The sequence below is a fragment of the Agelaius tricolor genome, unplaced genomic scaffold (assembly GCF_023055355.1).
Source record: "Agelaius tricolor isolate 1412-34295 unplaced genomic scaffold, bAgeTri1.0.p SCAF_41, whole genome shotgun sequence".
Classification (NCBI taxonomy): domain Eukaryota; kingdom Metazoa; phylum Chordata; class Aves; order Passeriformes; family Icteridae; genus Agelaius; species Agelaius tricolor.
In genome coordinates, this window is record NW_027269301.1 from 1,550,829 (window position 1) to 1,571,942 (window position 21,114).

Consider the following 21,114-nt stretch of genomic DNA (forward strand, 5'->3'; position numbering starts at 1 on the left):
TCAGCACTTCCAAGGGAAAGGGAGCAAATTCAGCCTGGAAAATGTTTAACTGAAACATTGCAGCACTTGTGAAATCAATGGTGGCGTTTAGAAGCTGTCAAAACAACAAAAAAACTCTGCTTCAATCATTCCCTCTTTTTGTTTTAATTTTTCTTTATTTCTTTAAATTTTTCTTTATTTCTTTAAATTTTTCTTTATTTTTTAAATTTTTTCTTCTTTTTTTAAATTTTTCTTTATTTTTTTTAATTTTTCCTTTTTTATTTTTCTCTTTTTTTTAATTTTTCTTTCTTGTTTTAATTTTTAATTTTTTTAAAATTATTTTTTATTTTCCCCCTTCTGGAAAAATAAATATTCCCTGCCCTTGACAGGAATTTGTAAATTGTTTTAATTTGGAATAGAACCACAGGACTATGGAAGGAAGTGATGTTTAAGGTCCTGCCCAAGCCAAGCCATTCCGTGCTTTGCCATTCCCACTTAAATCCAGGGTTTATTTTCTTTGCACAAGGAGAAAAAAATCACTGAGGCCTGGATGTACAAAAAGGGAGGGGGGGATGAGGTCAGATGGGAAAAAAATACCAAAAAAATCACATGGGAAGGAAAAGTACAAAAAATACCAAAAAAAACCCCCAAAAATACAAAAAACATTGCCTGGAAAGGAAAAATACAAAAACAAATACAAAAAAACACTGCCTGGGAAGGAAAAACACAAAAAAAATAACGAAAAAATATCCAAAAAAATCACCTTGGAAGGAAAAATACAAAAAATACCAAATAATAATAAAAAAATGCCTTGGAGGAAAAATTCAAAAATAAAAAAAAAAAAAAATTACAAAAAAAAAATCCATTGCCTGAGGAGGAAAAATACAAAAAAATAACTAAAAAAATCACCTTGGAAGGAAAAATAAGAATAAAAAAAATACAAAAAAATTGCCTGGGAAGGAAAAATACAAAATATAATTTAAAAAATACCAAAAAATAATCGCCTTGGAAGGAAAAATACAAAAAAACCCCTAAAAAATAAAAAAAAACCTAAAAAAACCCCCAAAAAAATACAAAAAAATACCAAAACCCCCCCAAAAAACCCCAAAAACCACCAAACCCCGTCCCCATTTCCTGCAGCCGTGGCTCCGGCGGGGTGCGGGGGAGGCTCCGCGGAGGATTTGGGGACATCGCCGCCGTCGCCGTCGCTGCTGCGCGGGGCCGCGGGCGCTCCGCGGTGTCCGCGCGTCCCCTCCGCGCCCAGCCCGGCTCGACCCGCGCTGCCTCCGGCCATGTCATGGCTTAAAATAGCAGCTGCTCCATCCGCCTCCGTCCCTCCCTCCCGCGGCAGCCAGACATGGCCGACCGGAGCTGATCCCGCTGCTCCCGCTCCTGCCGCGGCTCCCGGCGCTCGCCCAGGTACGCTCGGGGGGCCCGGACGCTCCCCGCGCCTCCCGGGGGGGCCCCGAGGCGCGGAGCCTCCGCTCGGCTCCCTGAGGGAGGGTCCTGCGTCCTGCGGGAGCGTTCCTGAATCCTGAACCCTCCCTGGGTCCCTCGGGATCATCCTGCACCCCATGGGATCGTTCCTGAATCCTGAACCCTCCCTGCACCCCATAGGATCGTTCCTGAATCCTGAACCCTCTCTGGGCCCCATGGGATCATCCCTGCACCCCTCGGGATCGTTTCTGAATCCTGAACCCTCCCTGCACCCCTCGGGGTTGTTCCTGCACCCCACAGGAACGTTCCTGCATCCTGAACCCTCCCTGCACCCCAAGGGATCGTTCCTGCATCCTGAACCCCCCCTGCACCCTATGGGATCATCCCTGCACCCCACTGGATCCTTCCTGCACCCCACAGAATTATTCCTGCACCCCTCAGGATCATTCTTGCACCCCACTGGATCGTTCCTGCATCCTGAACCCCCCCTGCACCCCTCGGGATCGTTCCTGAATCCTGAACCCTCCCTGCACCCCATGGGATCATCCCTGCACCCCTCGGGATTGTTCCTGCATCCTGAACCCCCCTGCACCACACGGGATCATTCCTGCACCCCACGGGAGGGTTCCTGCGTCCTACGGGAACATTCCTGAATCCTGAACCCTCCCTGCACCCCACGGAATCATTCTTGCACCCCACGGGATCATTCCTGAATCCTGAACCCCCCTGCACCCCTCGGGATCATTCCTGAATCCTGAACCCTCCTTGCACCCCACAGAATGATTCCTGCACCCCACAGAATGATTCCTGCACCCCACGGGATCATTCCTGCGTCCTGCACCTCTCCCTGAACCCCATAGGACCATTCCCCCCATTCCCCAGGGCTCCATCCCCCCCATCCCAGGGCTCCATGCCCCCATCCCAGGGCTCCGTGCCCCCATCCCAGGGCTCCGTGTCCCCATCCCAGGGCTCCGTGCCCTATCCCAGGGCTCCGTGCCCCCATCCCAGGGCTCCGTGCCCCCTCCCAGGGCTCCATGTCCCCTCCCCGCCGGGCACAGGGGCCGGGGGGCAGCGGGCGATCCCCGGCTCTGCCCCCAGCCCGGGGCCAGCCCTGCCCGGGCGGTGCCCGGAGCCTCTCCCGACCCTGGGGGTCTGCCCGGCCTGGCTGGGCATGGCTGATTTTCCATGGCTGTTTTTCCATGGCTGATTTTCCATGGCTGTTTTTCCAGCCAGCTGTGGCCATTGTTGCGGCTGGAATTCCGTCGCTCCAGCCCCTCCCCATGCTCCAGCCGCTGATTCCGGGGCTGGGGACGCGCTGCTACCAAGGTCACACAAGGTTCCCCGAGCTCGGCCGTGCCCGGAGCCTGTCCCAGCCCGGGTCAGAGCAGAAGGAACCGGCCCTGGGGTGACACCTGGGCAGGGCTGGCACATCCCGGGTACAGGGAAGGGACATGGGGACATCCCTGGGCTCCCTCCGAGCTCCCCCCTGCCCTTGGCGCATTTCCCTCCGCGTTGCCGAGACACGGCTGGAGAGTCTGGGGGCTCCTTCCTCCTCCTCGGCTGGCTGGAGCCCCGGGAATGTCACAGAGGAGCGACCGAGGGGGGACCGGGAATGTCACACAGGAGGGACCGGGAATATCACAGAAAAGGGACCGAGAAGGGACCGGGAATGTCACGGAGAAGGGACCGGGAATGTCACAGAGAAGGAACCGGGAATGTCACAGAAAAGGGACCGAGAAGGGACTGGGAATGTCACGGAGAAGGGACTGGGAATGTCACGGAGAAGGGACCGAGGAGAGACCGGGAATATCATGGAGAAGGGACTGGGAATGTCACACAGGAGGGACCGGGAATGTCACAGAGAAGGGACCGAGGAGGGACCGGGAATGTCACAGAGAAGGGACCGAGGTCTCGTCGCCTCCCCCAGCCCAGCCGGGCAGCGCTGCGAGGCTCGGCTCCGCTGCAGGGCAGCTCCGGGCATCAGCAGCGATGTGAGAAGGAGAATTTCTCATTTCTCCTCCCGAGGGAGGGGCGGCAGCGCAGGGAACACAAAAACGCCGCTCTGACCACACCCGGCAGCGGGCACTGCCCGGGCTGGGTCCTTGCAGATGTGTGACAGCAGCGGATGAGGCAGAGCCGTGCCCTGCAGGAGCTGCTGGCTGAAAGCAGCTTGGTCATGCCTGCAGTTAACCCTTCCCAGCCCGGAGCAGCCCCGGCCGCTCCCGAGCAGCTGCGGGGCCGTGCCCGTGGAGGGTTGATTGTCCCAGACATCATTGATGGAAAATCCTTTCCTTGGGACTTTTCCTCCTGAGAAGCTGAGAGGCCTCAGGAACAAAATGTAACCAATGGTTATCTGCTGCTGTGGAATGCAACAGGTGCATCTGGGATTGGGCTCATGTGGTTGTTTCTAATTAATGGCCAATCACAGTCAGCTGGCTCAGACAGAGAGTCTGAGTCACAAACCTTTGTTATCATCTGTGACGATGCTCACAGGGGTCTGAGGATGAGGGAAGAGACGAGGATCTGACTCCATGTTTCACAAGGTTGATTTATTATTTTATGATATATATTGCATTAAAACTATACTAAAAGAATAGAAGAAAGGATTTCATCACAAGGCTGGCTAAGAATAGAATAGGAAAGAATGATAACAAAGGTTTGTGTTTTGGACAGAGAGCCCGAGCCAGCTGACTGTGATTGGCCATTAATTACAAACAATTCTGTGAGCCCAATCCCAGACGCACCTGTTGCATTCCACAGCAGCAGATAACCGTTGGTTACATTTTGTTCCTGAGGCCTCTCAGCTTCTCAGGAGGAAAAATCCTAAGGAAAGGATTTTTCATAAAAAGATGTCTGCGACAATCATTCTTTCTTTTTCTATTCTTAGCCCGCCTTCTGCTGAAATCCTTTCTTCTATTCTTTTAGTCTAGTTTTAATATAATATAAATAATAAAATAATAAATCAGCCTTCTGAAACACGGAGTCAGATCCTCATCCCTTCCCTCAGTGAACACGGTCACAGGTTGATGCTGCCCCACCTGCCCCGCAGGGTTTTGTGTCCCGGCCAGGCTGCCCGGTGCCATGAGGAATCCTCCACCTGCTCGGGGCTTTTCCTGGTGCCGTGCCCAGCCCTGGCCGCCTTTCCTCGCCTCCCAGCGCGGGTTGGCAGCGCCAGCCCCGAGCTGGCACCGTCCCCTGGCAGCAGAGCCACGGGAGGGGCCCCTGGGCAGGGCAGCTCCTGCCAAGGTGGCCTCAGCCCAAACCACGGTGTCACCGTAGGACACGAAACAACGCGAGCACACAGCGCTGCTCTCAAGGCGAAGAAAAAAGGGAAGTTTACTTCCTGACTCCAACATTTATAGTTTTTCCAAAAGTGACAGTGGATTGGAGGGTGACGGTGCCACCTCTCCAACGGCACTGGACAATCCATCAAATTTCTCCTCCTCCACGAAATAATGCAAGACAGTGAGTTATTTACAGAAAGTGTGTGAGAAAGTTTGCTACAAGAATGTCAACATCAGAAGGCTCAGAAAATCTTAAAAGATCAGGGCGACACCGCGGGGCTGGAGCAATGCTGGGCCTGTGGAGGCTCTGGAAGCTGGAAGCTCTCCCCGGCTCTGGAAGCTGGAAATTCTCCCCAGCCCTGAACTGGAAGCGCTCCCCAGCCCTGGAAGCTGGAAATTCTTCCCATCCCCAAACTGGAAGCTCTTCTCAGCTCTGGAAGCTGGAAATTCTCCCCAGCCCCGAACTGGAAGCTCTCCCCAGCCCTGGAAGCTGGAAATTCTCCCCAGCCCTGAACTGGAAGTTCTCCCCAGCCCTGGAAGCTGGAAATTCTCCCCAGCCCTGAATGGGAAGCTCTCCCCAGCCCTGGAAGCTGGAACTTCTCCCCAGCCCCGAACTGGAAGTTCTCCCCAGCTCTGGAAGCTGGAAGTTCTCCCTGGCTCTGGAAGCTGGAAGCTCTCCCCAGCCCTGAACTGGAAATTCTCCCCAGCCTTGGCACCCGGAAGCTCTCCCCAAGCTGGAAGCTCTCCCCAGCCCCATCAGCTGGATGTTCTCCCCGGGTCTGGCCCCTGGAAGTTCTCCCTGGCCCTGGAAGCTGGAAGTTCTCCCCAGCCCTGGCCCTGGAAGCTCTCCCCAAGCTGAAGTTCTCCAGCTGGCCCTGGAAGCTGGAAGTTCTCCCCAGCTCTGGAAGCTGGAAGCGCTCCCCAGCTCTGGAAGCTGGAAGTTCTCCCTGGATCTGGAAGCTGGAAGTTCTCCCCAGCCCTGGCAGCTGGAAGTTCTCCCCAGCACTTTTCCTTCTTGGAAGTGTGAGAAGTGCTACTCGTTTTCCAAAGATTTAAAAAGGTTTGTTAAAACCTTATCAAAAAATACAGCAGAAGACTGGAGAGAGAAAATATTACAGCGCTGGGAGCAGAGGGTTTTTCCACCATGTGCTCACCATGTCCACAGAGGAGGTTTTGCCTTTTAACCCTTTAACCCCTTCTTCTTGCAATCCAGGTCTAATTTTCCAAGTTCTGTTTGCTTTTGCCAAGGCATCCTGGTATCAAATCTCTGATGTTATCCAGGTCCAAACTCCACCATCTGTCTCGTGTCCCCCAACATTCCAACACCTTCCCAGCTCCCTCAGCCCCTCCTGGTGCTCCAGCCCCATTCCCAGTGTGGTGGCGAGCAGGGGTCCCAGGATGAGGGAAGGGACAAGAATCTTGACTCCATGTTTCAAAAGGCTGATTTATTATTTTATTATATATATTATATTAAAATTGTATATTAAAACTAGAGAAGGCTTGAAAGGAAAGAAGGAAGAATGGAATGATAATAAAATCTTGTGACTGACCAGACAGCTGACTGTGATTGGCCACCAATGAGAAACAACCACATGAGACCAATCAGAGATCCACCTGTTACATTCTACAGCAGCAGATAATTATTCATAATTATTATTAATAATTATTCACAATTATTCATAATAATTATTACTAATTTATTATTATTTATTAATATTTATTTATTACTATTTATTTATTAATTATATATAATATAAAATAATATAGTACTATAAAATTTAAAATAATATTAATAGTTATTAATTCTTAATACTTGTTATTAAAATAAATTATTTTAATTATTACTTATTAATATTAATATTGATTATATATAGTATAGAAATAATTGATTGATTATATGTAGTATAGAAATAATATAATAATATCTATCATATAAAAATGTAATAGTAGATATAATTCATTTTTATATAACAATATAATATATTTATATATTATATATATAAATAGGTAATATATAAATATATATAAATATATATAAATATATATATTATATATATTATATATATTTATATATTAAAAAAGTAATAATTATTACTACTTTCCTATTATATATCATTATATAATTTTTCTATTATATTATTATTATATAATAAGAATAATATAATAATATATAATATGGAATTAATAATAATTATTAATAATTTTAGTTATTAATTATTAATAATTGTTACTAATTGTTAATTCATTAATTATTATTAATAATAATTACTGTTAATTGCTCCTTGGCTCCCCAGCAGGACCGTGGGTGGCAGCAGCAGCAGCAGCAGTGACCCCCAGGCTCCGGTGCGGCCTCCCCGTGCCCTCAGGCATGCCTGGTGGGGCTGGGCAGCGCCCATGGCTTTCCTGTCCAGGCTCTACAGGAGCAGCAGCCGCTCCCCGAGCCGCGCCCCGCGGGACGAGCGCGGCACCCACCCCATCCTCAGCGTCTTCGAGCTGGAGCGGCTGCTCTACACCGGCAAAACCGCCTGCAACCACGCCGACGAGGTGTGGCCTGGCCTCTACCTGGGAGACCAGTGAGTGCGGCCAGCGACGGGGCTGGGGGATCATGGCAGGGAGGAATGAACCGTGAGGGGGACTCAAAACCGCCAGGTTCTTACATCCAGGTCTCTCGGCCAGGAACATTTATCCAGAGCAGCCTTTCCAACGTGATGGGACAATTTTAGTGCTCTGAGCTGTCCATCCCTGCTGTGCCTGCAGAGATTTTATATGGGACAAAGGAGGAAGGAGGTGGCAGGGACAGTGTCCACGGAGCCAGGGCTGTGAGATCGCCACAAAACCCAATAATCTCAAAAATGTACCAGGTTTTTACATCCAGGTCTCTCGGCCAGGAATATTTATCCAGAACAGCCTTCCACCATTCTGGGACACTTTTAGTGCCCTGAGGTGTCCCCTGCCTGCTGTGGCTGTTGTCCTTGCAGAGATTTAGCTGGGACAAAGGAGGAAGGAGCTGGCAGAGCTGTGCAGGGAGGGTGTCCACAGAGCCAGGGCTGTGAGATCACCGTAAACCCAAAAATCTCAAAAATCCGCCAGGTTTTTACATCCAGCTCCCTCAGCCAAAAACCTTTATCCAGAACAGCAGAACAGCCTTTCCAGTGCTCTGGGACACTTTTTCCCGCTCTGAGCCGTCCCCTGCCTGCTGTCCCTGCAGAGACATCGCGTCCAACCGGCGGGAGCTGCTGCAGCTGCGCATCACCCACGTGCTGAACGCCTCCCACTGCCGCTGGCGCGGCGGCGCCGACTACTACGAGGGCACGGGCATCCGCTACCTGGGCATCGAGGCCCACGACTCGCCCTCCTTCGACATGAGCCCCTACTTCTACCCCGCCGCCGACTTCATCCACCAGGCCCTCAACGAAGGTTCCCCGAAGGGAAGCGGGAGGAGAGGGAGAAGGGATGGGGGGAGCGGCGAGGGGGTGGTGGTCTGGTGGTGGTTGTTGTTGAGGGTCGTGGGAAACAAAGGGGTTTTGGGGTTTTGAGGATACATCCCATGTGTCCTCATGGGATGGTCTTGGTGGTGTCCCCTTGGATGAGATAAACCTGATAGTGTTTCCTCATGGGATCACCTCAGTGGTGTCCCTGTCATGAGTTAATCCAAATGGTGTCCCCTGGATGGGATCATCTCAATGGTGTCTCCCCATGGGATAACCCAAATGGTGTTTCCTTGTGGGATCACCTCAGTGGTGTCCCCTGGATGGGATCACCTTGATGGTGTCTCCTTGTGGGATAATCCCAATGGTGTCTCCTCATGGGATCACCTCAACAGTGTCCCCTCATGGGATAATCCCAATGGTGTCCCCAGGATGGGATTACCTCAATGGTATCCCCTCATGGGCTGAAAATGTGGGATTTTTGGGCTGAAAATGTGGGATTTTGGGGCTGAAAATGTGGGATTCTTAGGCTGAAAATGTGGATTTTTGGGCTGAAAATGTGGGATTTTTTGGGCTGAAAATGTGTGATTCTTGGGCTGAAAATGTGGGATGTTTGGGCTGAAAATGTGGGATTTTTTGGGCTGAAAATGTGGGATGTTTGGGCCTGAAAATGTGGGATTCTTAGGCTGAAAATGTGGGATGTTTGGGCTGAAAACGTGGGATTCTTGGGCTAAAAATGTGGGATTTTTGGCCTGAAAATGTGGGATTTTTGGGCTCCAAATGTAGGATTTTTGGGGCTGAAAATGTGGGATTTGGGGGCTGAAAATGTGGGATGTTCCCGGCCGTGCCGTGACGGGGCCGCCGTGTCCCCCCAGGGAGGATCCTCGTGCACTGTGCCGTCGGGGTCAGCAGGTCGGCCACCCTGGTCCTCGCCTACCTCATGATCCGCCACCACATGCCCCTGGTCGAAGCCATAAAGACGGTCAAGGACCACCGCGGGATCATCCCCAACCGCGGCTTCCTGCGCCAGCTGGTGGCCCTGGACAACGCCCTGCGGCTCCAGAGGAGCTCCTGAGGGGCTGCCACTGTGTGAGCTCTGCCCGTGCCTCCCCCACAGCCCCCTGCAGCTCGGGGGGTCCCCCATGGTCCAGCCCAGACCCTCCACCTGCACTCCTGGCCATGGTTTCCCTCCCAGCCCCACCTCACCGGCTGCTCCATCCCCGTGGCCTCCAGGGAGCCTCCAAGGCTTTGTTGTCCCCCCTGGCGTTTGTGTCCCCGGCTGCCAGGACAGCTCCGTGTGTCGCCTGCCGTGCGTGCCGTGTGTTTGTGGTGATGTCAGGGCTCAGGCCGGCTCCTGTCGCGGTGTTTGGGTGTTCTCCGTGCCTCGTGCCACCCTGTGACAATAAAGGCAGAGCTAAGGAACGGCCTGGACACGTCTGGTGGGGCTGGGGGCAGCTCAGGGTGGCATCGGGCATGGGAATGAGGGACAGAGCATCACCCGAGTGCTCAGGGTTGAGATGGACCCGAGTACCCCCAAACTCAGCCCAGGGATCAAACCTGGGATCCCACTCGGTGCCCAAACCTGAGATCCCACACAAACCTGAGATCCCACCCAAACCTGAGATCCTGCTCAGTGCCCAAATCTGAGATCCCACCCAAAACTGAGATCCTGCTCAGTGCCCAAATCTGAGATCCCACCCAAACCTGAGATCCCACCCAAACCTGAGATCCTGCTCAGTCCCCAAACCTGAGATCCTGCTCAAGCCTAAGATCCCACCCAAATCTGAGATCCCTCCCATACCTGAGATCCAGCTCAGCGCCCAAACCTGAGCCCCTGCCCAGGGCCCCTGCTCAGGGCCTGTCCTGGGGTTGTCCCCTCTTTTTCCCAGCAGTGGGGACAAAGGGGGGCTCCCGGTGGGAGGCAGAGCCAGGCTGGCAGTGCCAGTGTCCCCCAGCAGAGCTGGCAGTGCCAGTGTCCCCCAGCCTGTCTGGCTGGGGATGGAGCTGGGATGGACCGGGATAATCCTCGGGACACGGGACAGGCTGGGGATGGAGCCGGGGTGACCCGGGATAACCCCCAGGACACGGGACAGACCCGGGATGCGCTGTCCCGGGATGCGTGGGCTCGGATCCCGAGGGAATCCCCGTCCCCGCGGGTGCTCTGGGGACCGGGCTGAGCTCCCGGCTGGAAATTCCCGGGATTTCCCGATCCGTGGCGTTTCACGCCCGCCCTCAGCCGCCGTCTCACCTCCCACGGCAGAGCTGCGCCGTCTGCCTGGAGGATTTTGGGCTGCAGGAGGAGCTGGGGGTGCTGCCGTGCCAGCACGGCGGGAGCGGCCAATTCCCGCGGGGAATCCGCATTCCTGAATTCCTGCCCACAGGAATTGCGGGAATTCCCGGCGGGAATCAGAATTCCTGCAATTCTTGCCCACAGCTGCCTGCAATTCCCAGTGGGAATTGGCATTCCCACGTTCCTGCCTGCAGGTGCCAGGAATTCCCGGTGGAATCGGCATTCCCGAATTTCTGCCCACAGGAATTGCAGGAATTCCCAGTGGGAATCGGCATTCCCACAATTCCCGGTGGCATTTCTGCCTGCAGGTGCCGGGAATTCCCGGTGGGAATCGGCATTCCCGAATTTCTGCCCGCAGGAATTGCGGGAATTCCCGGTGGGAACCGGCATCCTCACAATTCCCAGTGGAAATCAGCATTCCCGCAATTCCCAGCGCCATTCCCGCGTTCCTGCCTTCAGGTGCTGGGAATTCCCGCCGGGAATCACCATTCCCCAATTCCCAGCACCATTCCCAAATTTCTGCCCGCAGGTGCTGGGAATTCCCGCCGGGAATCGCCATTCCCCAATTCCCAGGGCCATTCCCACGTTCCTGCCCGCAGGAATTGCGGGAATTCCCAGCGGGAGATTCGCTGCCTGTGCCCCGTGTGCATCAAATGCCTCAAACCGCCCCACACCAGCCTGGGGATCCTCCTGGAGGAGTTGGTGGAGGCAGCCCCGTGGCCGGATCGCATCTGCGGGATCCACAGGGATCCACAGGGATCCACCAGGATCCACAGGGATCCACAGGGATCCATAGGGATCCACAGGGATCCACAGGGATCCACAGGGATCCACCCCACCTGCCCCAGTCCCTCTGCAGGGATCCGCGGTTTCCCGGTTGGGATTTCACCCCCAAGGCCACGGCTCGGTTTGGGGTTTGGCCTTGTCCGCGTTGTGGAATTCCCGGCGGGAAGCTGAGCCCTGGGTGAGGGTCGGGATCCTCGTCCCCGCCCTTGGTGTGGGAATCCACAAAATCAGAGGGGTTTGGGAAAGCTGCAAAAGGCCCCAGAGGCAGCAGAACTGTGATTAGAGCTGAGCAGCAGCCATGAGATTGATTGGGCAGCAGAAAAATTATTTAAACTGTAGAAAAGCAAGGACAAATAGAACAATGGTCTGTGTATTAACACTTGTCTAGAATAACTCCCTAAGCTGCAGAAAAGTTTATCTAGAGAGATATTAGGGAGTTCTAAACTTAATAATGGAGCTCTGTGCATTGTGTTTGAAGGCTCACAAGCAGGGATTGTATTTGAAATAAGCAAGCATTGTTTAACCAAAGGTACCTGTGCTTACAGTGGTTGGATAGAACTACTGTCAATGTGCTTTTGCTTTGTGTGATTGGTCAAAACACTCATAAAGTGAGTTGTAACATTGAGTTCTTGGTCTGCTGGCTGGGATGTGAGCTGGTGGCATCTTCCCATTGTCATCACCATGGAATGAGGCTGATGCTGGAAAATCAAACAGCTCAAGGCACGTTCCCAGCAGTCCTGTCCTGTTTGTGATTTGTACACAGCCCCTGGCTGGTGACACCTTGGCTGCACTGAGTTGTTTTTGTATCCCTGGAGCCCCCCGGGATCCCCACGGGGCTGAGGGATTGTCTGGGGATCTCTGCTGCTCACAGGGACCCCGGGATGTGTTCAAGTCTCTTTTCCCAGCCCGGCAGTCAAAGAAGGAGTCAGAGCTCTTCTGTTCTCATTCCCAAGGTTGTTTATTGTTTCTTATCCATAAAATTCTTTCTCTGGCCTGCCGAGGTCCCTTCAGCAGGACAGACAGAGGCACACTGACACCCTCAGTTATCTTTTCATACTAAAAACTACCTGTACAATATTTACAATTCCTTCCCAATACTCATCACCTGTGTTAGACACTGAGCTTCTACTCTAAACCAATCCCAAAGTGCCAACATCACAGCAGAAGATGCAGGCCAAGAAGAAGAAGAAGGAGAAAGGCTGGACACACCCAGATTCCTCCATCTTGCCCCCTGAACCCCCATTCTAAAAACCCCAAAAAAATCTCTTTTTCACCCCATGACAAACTAATTATTATTCTATTTAGGCTTTCGTGGCTTGCAGATCCTCATATAAGGTTGGTGATTTTTTCCATGGGTCATAATCAAAGCCAGAGGGGTCTTGAGCTCTGTGCCAGGGTCTCTGAGCCCCCTGGCAGGGGTTTGAGCAATCCAGGACAGACAGGGATGTCCTGAATTCCAACTGGATTGTACAGTTTTGTGTCCAAAAAATTCTTAAATGGATGATTTTGAACCCATCTGAGCTGTGGGTGCTGCAGGGATGGGCCAGGGGACCCCAGGGGGTGCTGAGCCCCCCAAGGAGGGGACACAGCTGGCTGTGACCCTTTAAGGTGGTGACAAAGTGCCCAAAATACATCAAACTGCCCCCAAACTGTGCCCAAATCAGGGCAGGACCCCCCGAATCCTCCCAGTTTCCCCGCTTTACACATATCTGAGAGATGATGACGTCAGTAGTGACATCACTGACCCTTCCAGGGCCGGCCGCTCCCCAGGCTGTGCCCACATCAGGGCGCACCCCTGGATTTGCCCATTCCCGATGATTTTTGACACGTACAGGAGAATGTGACATCAGCAGTGACATCACAGAGAGCCCAGGGGCTGTGCACGCCCCCCTTCATTTGCTCATTTCCACGGATTATCGACATGGGAAGGAGATGACGTGGCGGTGACGTCACAGAGCCAATCGCCAGCACCTCACCCGCCGAGGGGATGACGTCAGCAGTGACGTCATGCACCCCATAACATCCTCCTACCTATTGAATTTGATGGTTTTGACATAAGGGAATGACGTAGCAGTGATGTCACAGGGCCAATTACCAGGCACCTCACACGGCATATGGATGACGTCAGCGGTGACATCATGCACCCCATAACATCTTCCTACCTATTGAATTTCGCTTGTTTTGACATAAGGGAATGATGTAGCAGTGACGTCATAGAGCCGATCACCAGGCACCTCACATGGAGTATGGATGATGTCAGCAGTGACATCACACACCCCATAACATCCTCCTAACTACTGAATTTCACTGGTTTTGACATAAGGGAATGATGTAGCAGTGACGTCACAGAGCCGATCACCAGGCACCTCCCATGGAGTATGGGTGACATCAGCAGTGACATCATACACCCATAACATCTCCTAGCTATTGAATTTAGGTGGTTTTTACGTATGGGAATGACGTAGCAGTGGCATCACAGACCCGATCACCAGGCACCTCACATGCCGAGGGGATGACACACCCCATGACATTTTTCTCGCCATTGAATTTCACTTGTTTTGTTGTTGCGTGGGGATGACGTAGCAGCGACAGCTGATCACCAGACAGCGCATGCAGTAAGCAGATGACGTCAGCTGCGACGTCACCTCTAACACATTCCTAGCCAGCCGAATCTCTGTTTTTGCCATACAGGCGGTAAAATGACGCCATGCTGACGTCAGGACCCCCCGGCGGTCAGATGGGACTGTGCAACGTCGTAACGCAGGGTGCACACATCACGCAGGCGCGTGCCACTCCCATTCATCATTTCCATGAACCGGAAGGATCGCCAAAATGGCTGCCGCGCCCGAACCTACCACCGCGCCACTGCTCTGTGGGCCACGGCGACATCACTGCCACACTCAGCTCTCCCCGATTTTATGTTTATCCCCTCTGAGCCGTTCTTTTTGTCCCTCTTGTTCCCGTTTTTTCCGTTTCGCACCGCCGCACGGCCGCTCTGCCGCGCTCCGCAGTCGGAAATTAGCGATGCAAATTTATGCGCGCAGAACCACGCCCTCCCCGCCGCCGGCTTTACGGCAAGCGGGAGGGTTTGCGACAGTACGCGCGCGTGGTGCGGGGGGCGGCGGTGGCGCGGTGACGGGACCGGGGGTGCTCGGGGGGTTTGTGAGGGATCCCGGGGTGCTCGGGGGTTTGTGAGGAATCCCGGGAGTGCTTGAGGGTCTCTGAGGAGAACCCGGGGGTCTGTGAGGGATCCCGGGATGCTCGGGGGTCTCTGAGGGATCTCGGGGGTCTCCGAGGTGTCCCGGGGGTCTCTGAGGTGTCCCGGGTTCCCCTCTCCCCGCAGTTCGCCGCTGCCCCCAGCGATGTGTCCCTAGCGGGGTTCCAGGGCGGGCCGATCCCGCGGTTCCCGTGCGAGGCCATGGCCGCCAGCAGCACCAGCAGCATCCCGAGCCCGGAGCGGGGCCCTGTCGCTCCCTCGGCCGAGCAGGCGCTGCTGCGGGCCGGGCGGGCGCTGTGCGAGCGGCCCGGGGCGCTGCGGGAGCTGGGCGCGCTGCTGGAGGCGGCGGATGCCGCGGCGCTGGCCCGGCTGGCGGCGGCGCTGGGCGGGCTGGCGGCTCCGCCGCAACGGGAGCGGGACGGGGCCGAGCAGCCCGGCCGGGACGCGGCGTTAGCGGCCGTGCCCGAGCGGGCAGAGCGCGTTGGCGCCGCGTTCCTGCTGCTCCTGCAGAAGCTGGAAGATGCCCGGAGCCAGGAGTCGCCACCGGTGGGGTCCGTCCCGCGCCGGGTGCTGGGACACGCGTTCATCTTTGCTGTCACACACAAAGAGGAGAGGCCCTGGACCACGGCGAGGAGTCGGGCGGTGGCTCAGGAGGTGCTGGAGCGGCTGCTCCGGACCGCGGGCTGCGGGTCCGTGGAGGAATTCCTGCAGGGGAAGGAGGGGGATGAGGAAGGAAGATTCGGAGAGGTGATGAGGCTCCTGAAGCAGGAGTTAACCAAGTGAGTGGGGAGCAGAGTGTGGCATGGTTGGATAGGAAATACTGGGAAATTTCTGAGGCTCAAAGAGATGATAAGTACGAAACCAGGAGCTTTCCAAATGGAAGGTGTTGGGGGATGATTATCAGGGTTTGCCGCTAGCTGAGAGCCTCAGGTGGAGGGGAAATGAGCACTGTGGTGGCTCAGGAGCTGCTGGAGCGGCTGCTCCAGGCTGCGGGTCCGTGGAGGAATTCCTGCAGGGAAAGGAGGGGGATGAGGAAGGAAGATTCAGAGAGGTGATGGGGCTCCTGAAGCAGGAGTTAACCAAGTGAGTGGGGAGCAGAGTGTGGCGTTGTTTCAGGGTCTCTGTAGGAAATACTGGGAAATTTGACACTCAAGAGATGATAAGTATGAAACCAGGAGCTTTCCAAATGGAAGGTGTCGGGATCTCTGCTGCTCAGAGTAACCTCGAAAAAAGTCCCAAAGTCTCTTTGCCCAGCCCAGCGCTTGAAGAAGGAGTCAGGGCTCTTCATTTCTCGGTCTCAAGGTTGTTTATTGTGTCCTATCTGTAAAAACTTTTCTCCTGCCCTGCTGAGGTCCGTCCAGCAGGACAGTTCCAGGCACTCTGCCTGCCCCCAGGGCAGGGTTATGTCTTTATACTAAAAACTACCTGTACAATATTTACAATTACTGTCCAATACCTATCACCTGTGTTAGACAGTGAGCTTCTACTCTAAACCAATCCCAAAGTGCCACCATCACAGCAGAAGATGGAGGCCAAGAAGAAGAAGGAGAAAGGCTGGACACACCCAGATTCCTTCTTCTTGCCCCCTGAACCCCCATACCAAAAACCCTAAAATCTACTTTTCCACCCCGTAATAACTGCACTAATATTCTACTTGAACTGTTGTAGCTTGCTGATCTTCATACAAGGTTGGTAATTTGCTCCACGGGTCATAATCAAACCCATAGGGGCATTTTGGGCTCTGTGCCAGGGTCTCTGAGCCCCCTGGCAGGGTCTGGGCTGCTCAGGACAGCCAGAGGGATCCCTGGGTGCTGACAGGAAGGTGTTGGGGGATCATTGTCAGGGTTTGCCGCCGGCTGAGAGCCTCAAGTGGAGGGGAAGTGAGCACTGCGTGTTCCCTGAGCTGTGCCTGTCTCTCCAGAGACACCTGGAAGTGTAACCCTGCCTCCAAGGACGTGTTCTCCTGGTCTCTGCTCCGTGTCAGCCGGCCCCGCCTGTGCCCGCACCTGGAGCGGGTCCTGCCGCCCGCGCTGCTCCTCTCCGACGACTTCCAGGAGGAGAACAAAGTGCTGGGCGTGCGCTGCCTGCACCACATCGTCCTCAACGTGGTGAGGAAGGGAGGGCGTGGAGCCCCCTGCGGCCGCTGTGTGACGGGAGGGGCGATCTCGGAATGTCCTGAGCTGGGAGGGACCCACAGGGACCCGAGTCCCAGCCCTGGCCCTGCACGGACCCCCCCAACCATCTCATCCTGGAGCTCGGGCAGCCTCGAGGCCGTGCCTGTTCCCTGGGCAGTGCCCAGCACCCTCTGGGGAAAGAACCTGTCCCTAAAATCCAGCCTGACGCTGCCCTCACACAGTTCCACCTGTGGGTCAGGTTCCTAACTTCTCTTCCTGGTGAATGGCAGGGCTTAACCTGCATTTCCTGCAGTTCCCCAGACTCTGGGAAGGCCATGGCAGGGTTTAATCTGCATTTCCTGCAGTTCCCCACACTCCCCAGGTTTTGGGAAGGCCATGGCAGGGTTTAATCTGCATTTCCTGCAGCTTTTTACACTCCCCAGGCTTTGGGAAGGCCATGGCAGGGTTTAACCTGCATTTCCAGCCGTTCCTCACACTCCTCCAGGCTTTGGGAAATTTAACCTGCATTTCCAGCAGTTCCCCAGACACTGGGAGGGCCATGGCAGGGTTTAACCTGCATTTCCTGCATTTCCTCACACTCCCCAGACTCTGGGAAGGCCATGGCAGGGTTTAACCTGCATTTCTTGCAATTCCCCAGACTCTGGGAGGACCATGGCAGGGTTTAACCTGCATTTCCTGCATTTCCTCACACTCCTCCAGGCTTTGGGAAATTTAACCTGCATTTCCAGCAGTTCCTCACACTCCTCCAGGCTTTGGGAAGTTTAACCTGTGTTTCCAGCCATTCTTCACACTCCTCCAGGCTTTGGGAAGGCCATGGCAGGGTTTAACCTGCATTTCCTCACACTCCTCCAGGCTTTGGGAAGTTTAACCTGCATTTCCTCACACTCCTGCAGGCTTTGGGAGGTTTAACCTGCATTTCCAGCAGTTCCTCACACCTTGCAGGCTTTGGGAAGGCCATGGCAGGGTTTAACCTGCATTTCCTCGCACTCCTGCAGGCTTTGGGAGGTTTAACCTGCATTTCCAGCAGTTCCTGGCTGGGCTGAGGGTCCTGTGCTGCCCAGCAGTGATGTCCTGCTCTCTGTTGTTGCAGCCAGGAGCGGATCTGTGCCAGTTCAACAGGGCCCAGGTGGTTTTCCACGCCCTCTACAACCACCTCTACTCACGGGAGGCTCCTCTCATCCAGGTAGGACGGGGCTGCCCTGGCCTTTGGGGGACCCTGGGGTGCAGGGAGCCCCTCAGGTTCAGGCAGGAGGCTGAGCCTGCCCCTGGTGACAGCAAACAGGGAAAACACCACAGAGGGAGGAGCTGCTCCCTCCTGCCCATTCCAGGTGGGCAGGGAACAGCTTTGAAGCACTCAGCTGAGCCACGGGGTTGGGGTTTGTTGTGCTTTGGAGAGAACAGGATCTCAGAGTCCCCGCTGTCCCCAAACCAGGCGGTGCTGCTGTGCCTGCTGGACCTGCTGCCCGTGCTGGAGCGATGGCAGCGGCGCCAGGGCCAGCCCAGGGCCACCTCCCCCTGGGACCAGGTGCTGCAGCTGCTGCTGACCCACATGGAGGCCGAGCACCGGCTGGCGCTGCGCAGGGTCTACGCAGGGAGCCTGCCTGCCTTTGTCACCAGGTGGGACACGGGGACAGGGCCACCTGAGCACCTGCCTGAGGGGTGGGAGCTGCACCTGGGGCACTGCACACCTGCCTGAGGGGTGGGAGCTGCACCTGGGGCTGTGCCCACCTTCCTGAGGGGTGGGAGCTGCACCTGGGGCTGTGCCCACCTTCCTGAGGGTCTGGGAGCTGCACCTGGGGCCGTGCCCACCTTCCTGAGGGGTGGGAGCTGTACCTGGGCTCGTGCCCACCTTCCCAAAGGGGGTGGGAGCACAGGGATGGGCCCTGGGCTTGGTATCCAAGGGTTGTTTCCCCCCTCAGGGTGTGTTTTTGGGATCCAGGGAATTATCCTCCTTCCTCAGGGTGTTTTTAGGATCTAGGGGATCAATCCTCCCTCCTCAGGGTGTGTTTTTGGGATCCAGGGGATTATTCTTCCCCCCTCAGGGTGTTTTTGGGATCCAGGGGATCTGTCCCCCCTCCTCAGGGTGTGTTTGTGCTCCCAGACTCGGCATCCTCATCGTGAGGCACCTGAAGAGGCTGGAACGAGTCATCCTGGGCTACCTGGAGGTCTCTGATGGCCCTGGGGAAGAGGCCAGGCTGGGAATCCTGCAGACTCTGCAGTGCACCATAGAGCACGCCTGGCCCAGGTACCACAAAACTGTCCTGCCATGAATGTGTCATTCCTACCCTGGATCTTCCCACTTTAAAACCCAAAGTTACTTCAGGAAAAGCCCTGAAATCATTTCATTCCTGTCCTGACATGAATGTTTCATTCCTACCCTGAATCCTCCCACTTTAAAACCCAAAGTTACTTTTTCTTCAGGAAAAGCCCTGAAATCCTGAGGGAAAATTGTCCCACTGGCATTATTGAAAAACGTGGCTCCAAAATTAAGCTGGGCCCTCATTTTGACCCAACTTGTGCTGTTCCAAAAGCATAAATTGCACCACCATGGAGTAAACCCTGTGCTGTGGGCTGCATTTGTGCATTACCAGCATCCCCAACACCATCCCTGGTTCCTGCCTGTCCAGGGCTGTCCTGGCAGCAATCCTGCCCCAGAGCAGCCCCAGGCTGTGCTGTCCCTGCCTGGGGAGGCTTTGGGATGAGCTCTTTCCCTTGCAGGATGCCCTGCAGGCTCCCTGTGCTCCTCAAGGCCCTGCTGAGGCTGCTCTGGGACGTTCACAGCGATCAGGGCCCGACCCCTGAGCCCGTCAGGGCTGCTCTGCTGCACGGGGCCACCCAGTGCCTCATCCTGCTGGACCACTGCTGCCAGGGCCAGGTCAAGGTGAGCCAGGGCTCCCTGGGGCTGCTGGGGACAGGGCAAGGTGAGCCAGGGCTCCCTGGTGGCTCTCAGGGCCCCTTGGTGGCTGCCAGGGCCAGGTCAAGGTGAGCCAGGGCTCCCTGGGGCTGCCAGGGCCAGGTCAAGGTGAGCCAGGGCTCCCTGGGGCTGCTGGGGACAGGGCAAGGTGGGCCAGGGCTCCTTGGTGGCTTTCAGGGCTCCCTGGGGCTGTCAGGGCCAGGTCAAGGCGAGCCAGGGCTCCCTGGTGGCTGTTAGAGCCCCTTGGTGGCTCTCAGGGCCCCTTGGTGGCTCTCAGGGCCCCTTGGTGGCTCTCAGGGCCCCTTGGTGGCTCCCTGGTGGCTCTCAGGGCCCCTTGGTGGCTCTCAGGGCTCCCTGGTGGCTCTCAGGGCTCCCTGGTGGCTGTCAGAGCCCCTTGGTGGCTCTCAGGGCCCCTTGGTGGCTGCCAGAGCTCCCTGGTGGCTCTCAGAGCTCCCTGGTGGCTCTCAGGGCCCCTTGGTGGCTCTCAGGGCTCCTTGGTGGCTGTCGGAGCTCCCTGGTGGCTCTCAGGGCCCCTTGGTGGCTGTTATAGCTCCTTGGTGGCTCTCAGGGCTCCCTGGTGGCTCTCAGGGCTCCTTGGTGACTCTCAGGGCTCCCTGGTGGCTCTCAGAGCCCTTTGGTGGCTCTCAGGGCTCCCTGGTGGCTCTCAGGGCCCTTTGGTGGCTTCCAGGCCCCTCTTCCCCCTCAGCCCAGCAGGAGTTTGGGTACCCCCTCCCCAGCAGTGGTGCTGAGGGACTCAGGAGCTGTTGCTGGATGGGCTCAGTGTGGGCTGGCCAGGCTGGGTGGCACCATCAGTGCCAGGGCTCTGGCAGTGCTGCTCTGCTCCCTGCAGGTGCTGCTGGCAGGGCTGCACAGCAGCTGTGAGGAGAAGAGGCTGCAGGAGTGCTTCAGGAAGGTTCAGGAGAGCACCTGAGGTGTCTGACACTGCTCAATTTTGTACAATAAAAATGTTGTGTTTATTTAAAATTCTGTCCTTCTGTCCCACCTGCGAGCCCTACACCTGACAGAGGGGACAGGGGCACCTGGGGCCGTGCCCACCTTCCCAAAGGGGTGGGAGCTGCACCTGGGGCTGTGCCCACCTTCCTGAGGGGTGGGAGCTGCACCTGGGGCTGTGCCCACCTTCCTGAGGGGTGGGAGCTGCACCTGGGGCTGTGCCCACCTTCCTGAGGGGTGGGAGCTGCACCTGGGGCTGTGCCCACCTTCCTGAGGGGTGGGAGCTGTACCTGGGGCTGTGCCCACCTTCCCAAAGGGGTGGGAGCTGCACCTGGGGCCGTGCCCACCTTCCCCAGGGGATGGGAGCTGCACCTGGGGCTGTGCCCACCTTCCCCAGGGGTGGGAGCTGCACCTGGGGCTGTGCCCACCTTCCTGAAGGTCTGGGAGCTGTACCTGGGCTGTGCCCACCTTCCTGAGGGGGTGGGAGCTGCACCTGGGGCCGTGCCCACCTTCCTGAGGGGTGGGAGCTGCACCTGGGGCCGTGCCCACCTTCCTGAGGGGTGGGAGCTGCACCTGGGGCTGTGCCCACCTTCCTGAAGGTCTGGGAGCTGCACCTGGGGCTGTGCCCACCTCCCTGAGGGGTGGGAGCACAGGGATGGCCCCGGGCCTGGTACCCAAGGCTTGGCTTGGGCT

The 21,114-nt window shown here is 55.5% G+C and overlaps 2 protein-coding genes, 1 long non-coding RNA gene and 1 other non-coding gene across 10 annotated transcripts; 2 read left to right on the forward strand and 2 right to left on the reverse strand.

The window, feature by feature from the left end:
• The first annotated feature begins 1,144 nt into the window (after positions 1-1,144).
• DUSP26 (dual specificity phosphatase 26) lies at positions 1,145-9,550 on the forward strand. 2 transcript variants are annotated; one of them, XM_071454642.1, is made up of 4 exons: positions 1,145-1,398; positions 6,995-7,273; positions 7,909-8,117; positions 9,004-9,550. In XM_071454642.1, the coding sequence occupies exons 2-4, from the start codon at positions 7,095-7,097 to the stop codon at positions 9,201-9,203; spliced, it is 588 nt and encodes a 195-aa protein (XP_071310743.1). In that variant the 5' UTR covers positions 1,145-1,398; positions 6,995-7,094; the 3' UTR covers positions 9,204-9,550. The 2 variants fall into 2 exon arrangements, with proteins under 2 accessions (XP_071310743.1, XP_071310744.1); XM_071454643.1 differs by having other exon boundaries at positions 6,998-7,273.
• On the reverse strand, positions 9,293-10,041 carry LOC139603742 (uncharacterized). The gene is made up of 2 exons (XR_011683792.1): positions 9,833-10,041; positions 9,293-9,710 (listed from the first exon to the last, which is right to left on the reverse strand). It is a non-coding gene; the product is annotated as an uncharacterized lncRNA (long non-coding RNA).
• A 3,894-nt stretch (positions 10,042-13,935) lies between these two features.
• LOC139603867 (small nucleolar RNA U13) lies at positions 13,936-14,029 on the reverse strand. Its single transcript, XR_011683838.1, has one exon. It is a non-coding gene; the product is annotated as a small nucleolar RNA U13 (small nucleolar RNA).
• A 22-nt stretch (positions 14,030-14,051) lies between these two features.
• TTI2 (TELO2 interacting protein 2) lies at positions 14,052-20,454 on the forward strand. 6 transcript variants are annotated; one of them, XM_071454637.1, is made up of 8 exons: positions 14,070-15,103; positions 15,408-15,504; positions 16,343-16,529; positions 17,647-17,739; positions 17,989-18,173; positions 18,658-18,801; positions 19,275-19,477; positions 19,539-19,691. In XM_071454637.1, exons 1-8 carry the CDS (start codon positions 14,623-14,625, stop codon positions 19,580-19,582), a joined length of 1,434 nt encoding a protein of 477 aa, XP_071310738.1. In that variant the 5' UTR covers positions 14,070-14,622; the 3' UTR covers positions 19,583-19,691. The 6 variants fall into 6 exon arrangements, with proteins under 6 accessions (XP_071310736.1, XP_071310741.1, XP_071310737.1 ...); XM_071454638.1 differs by lacking the exon at positions 19,539-19,691 and adding an exon at positions 20,321-20,454 and having other exon boundaries at positions 14,073-15,103; positions 19,275-19,437; XM_071454635.1 differs by lacking the exon at positions 15,408-15,504 and having other exon boundaries at positions 14,052-15,200; positions 19,579-20,275.
• The last annotated feature ends 660 nt before the right edge of the window (positions 20,455-21,114 follow it).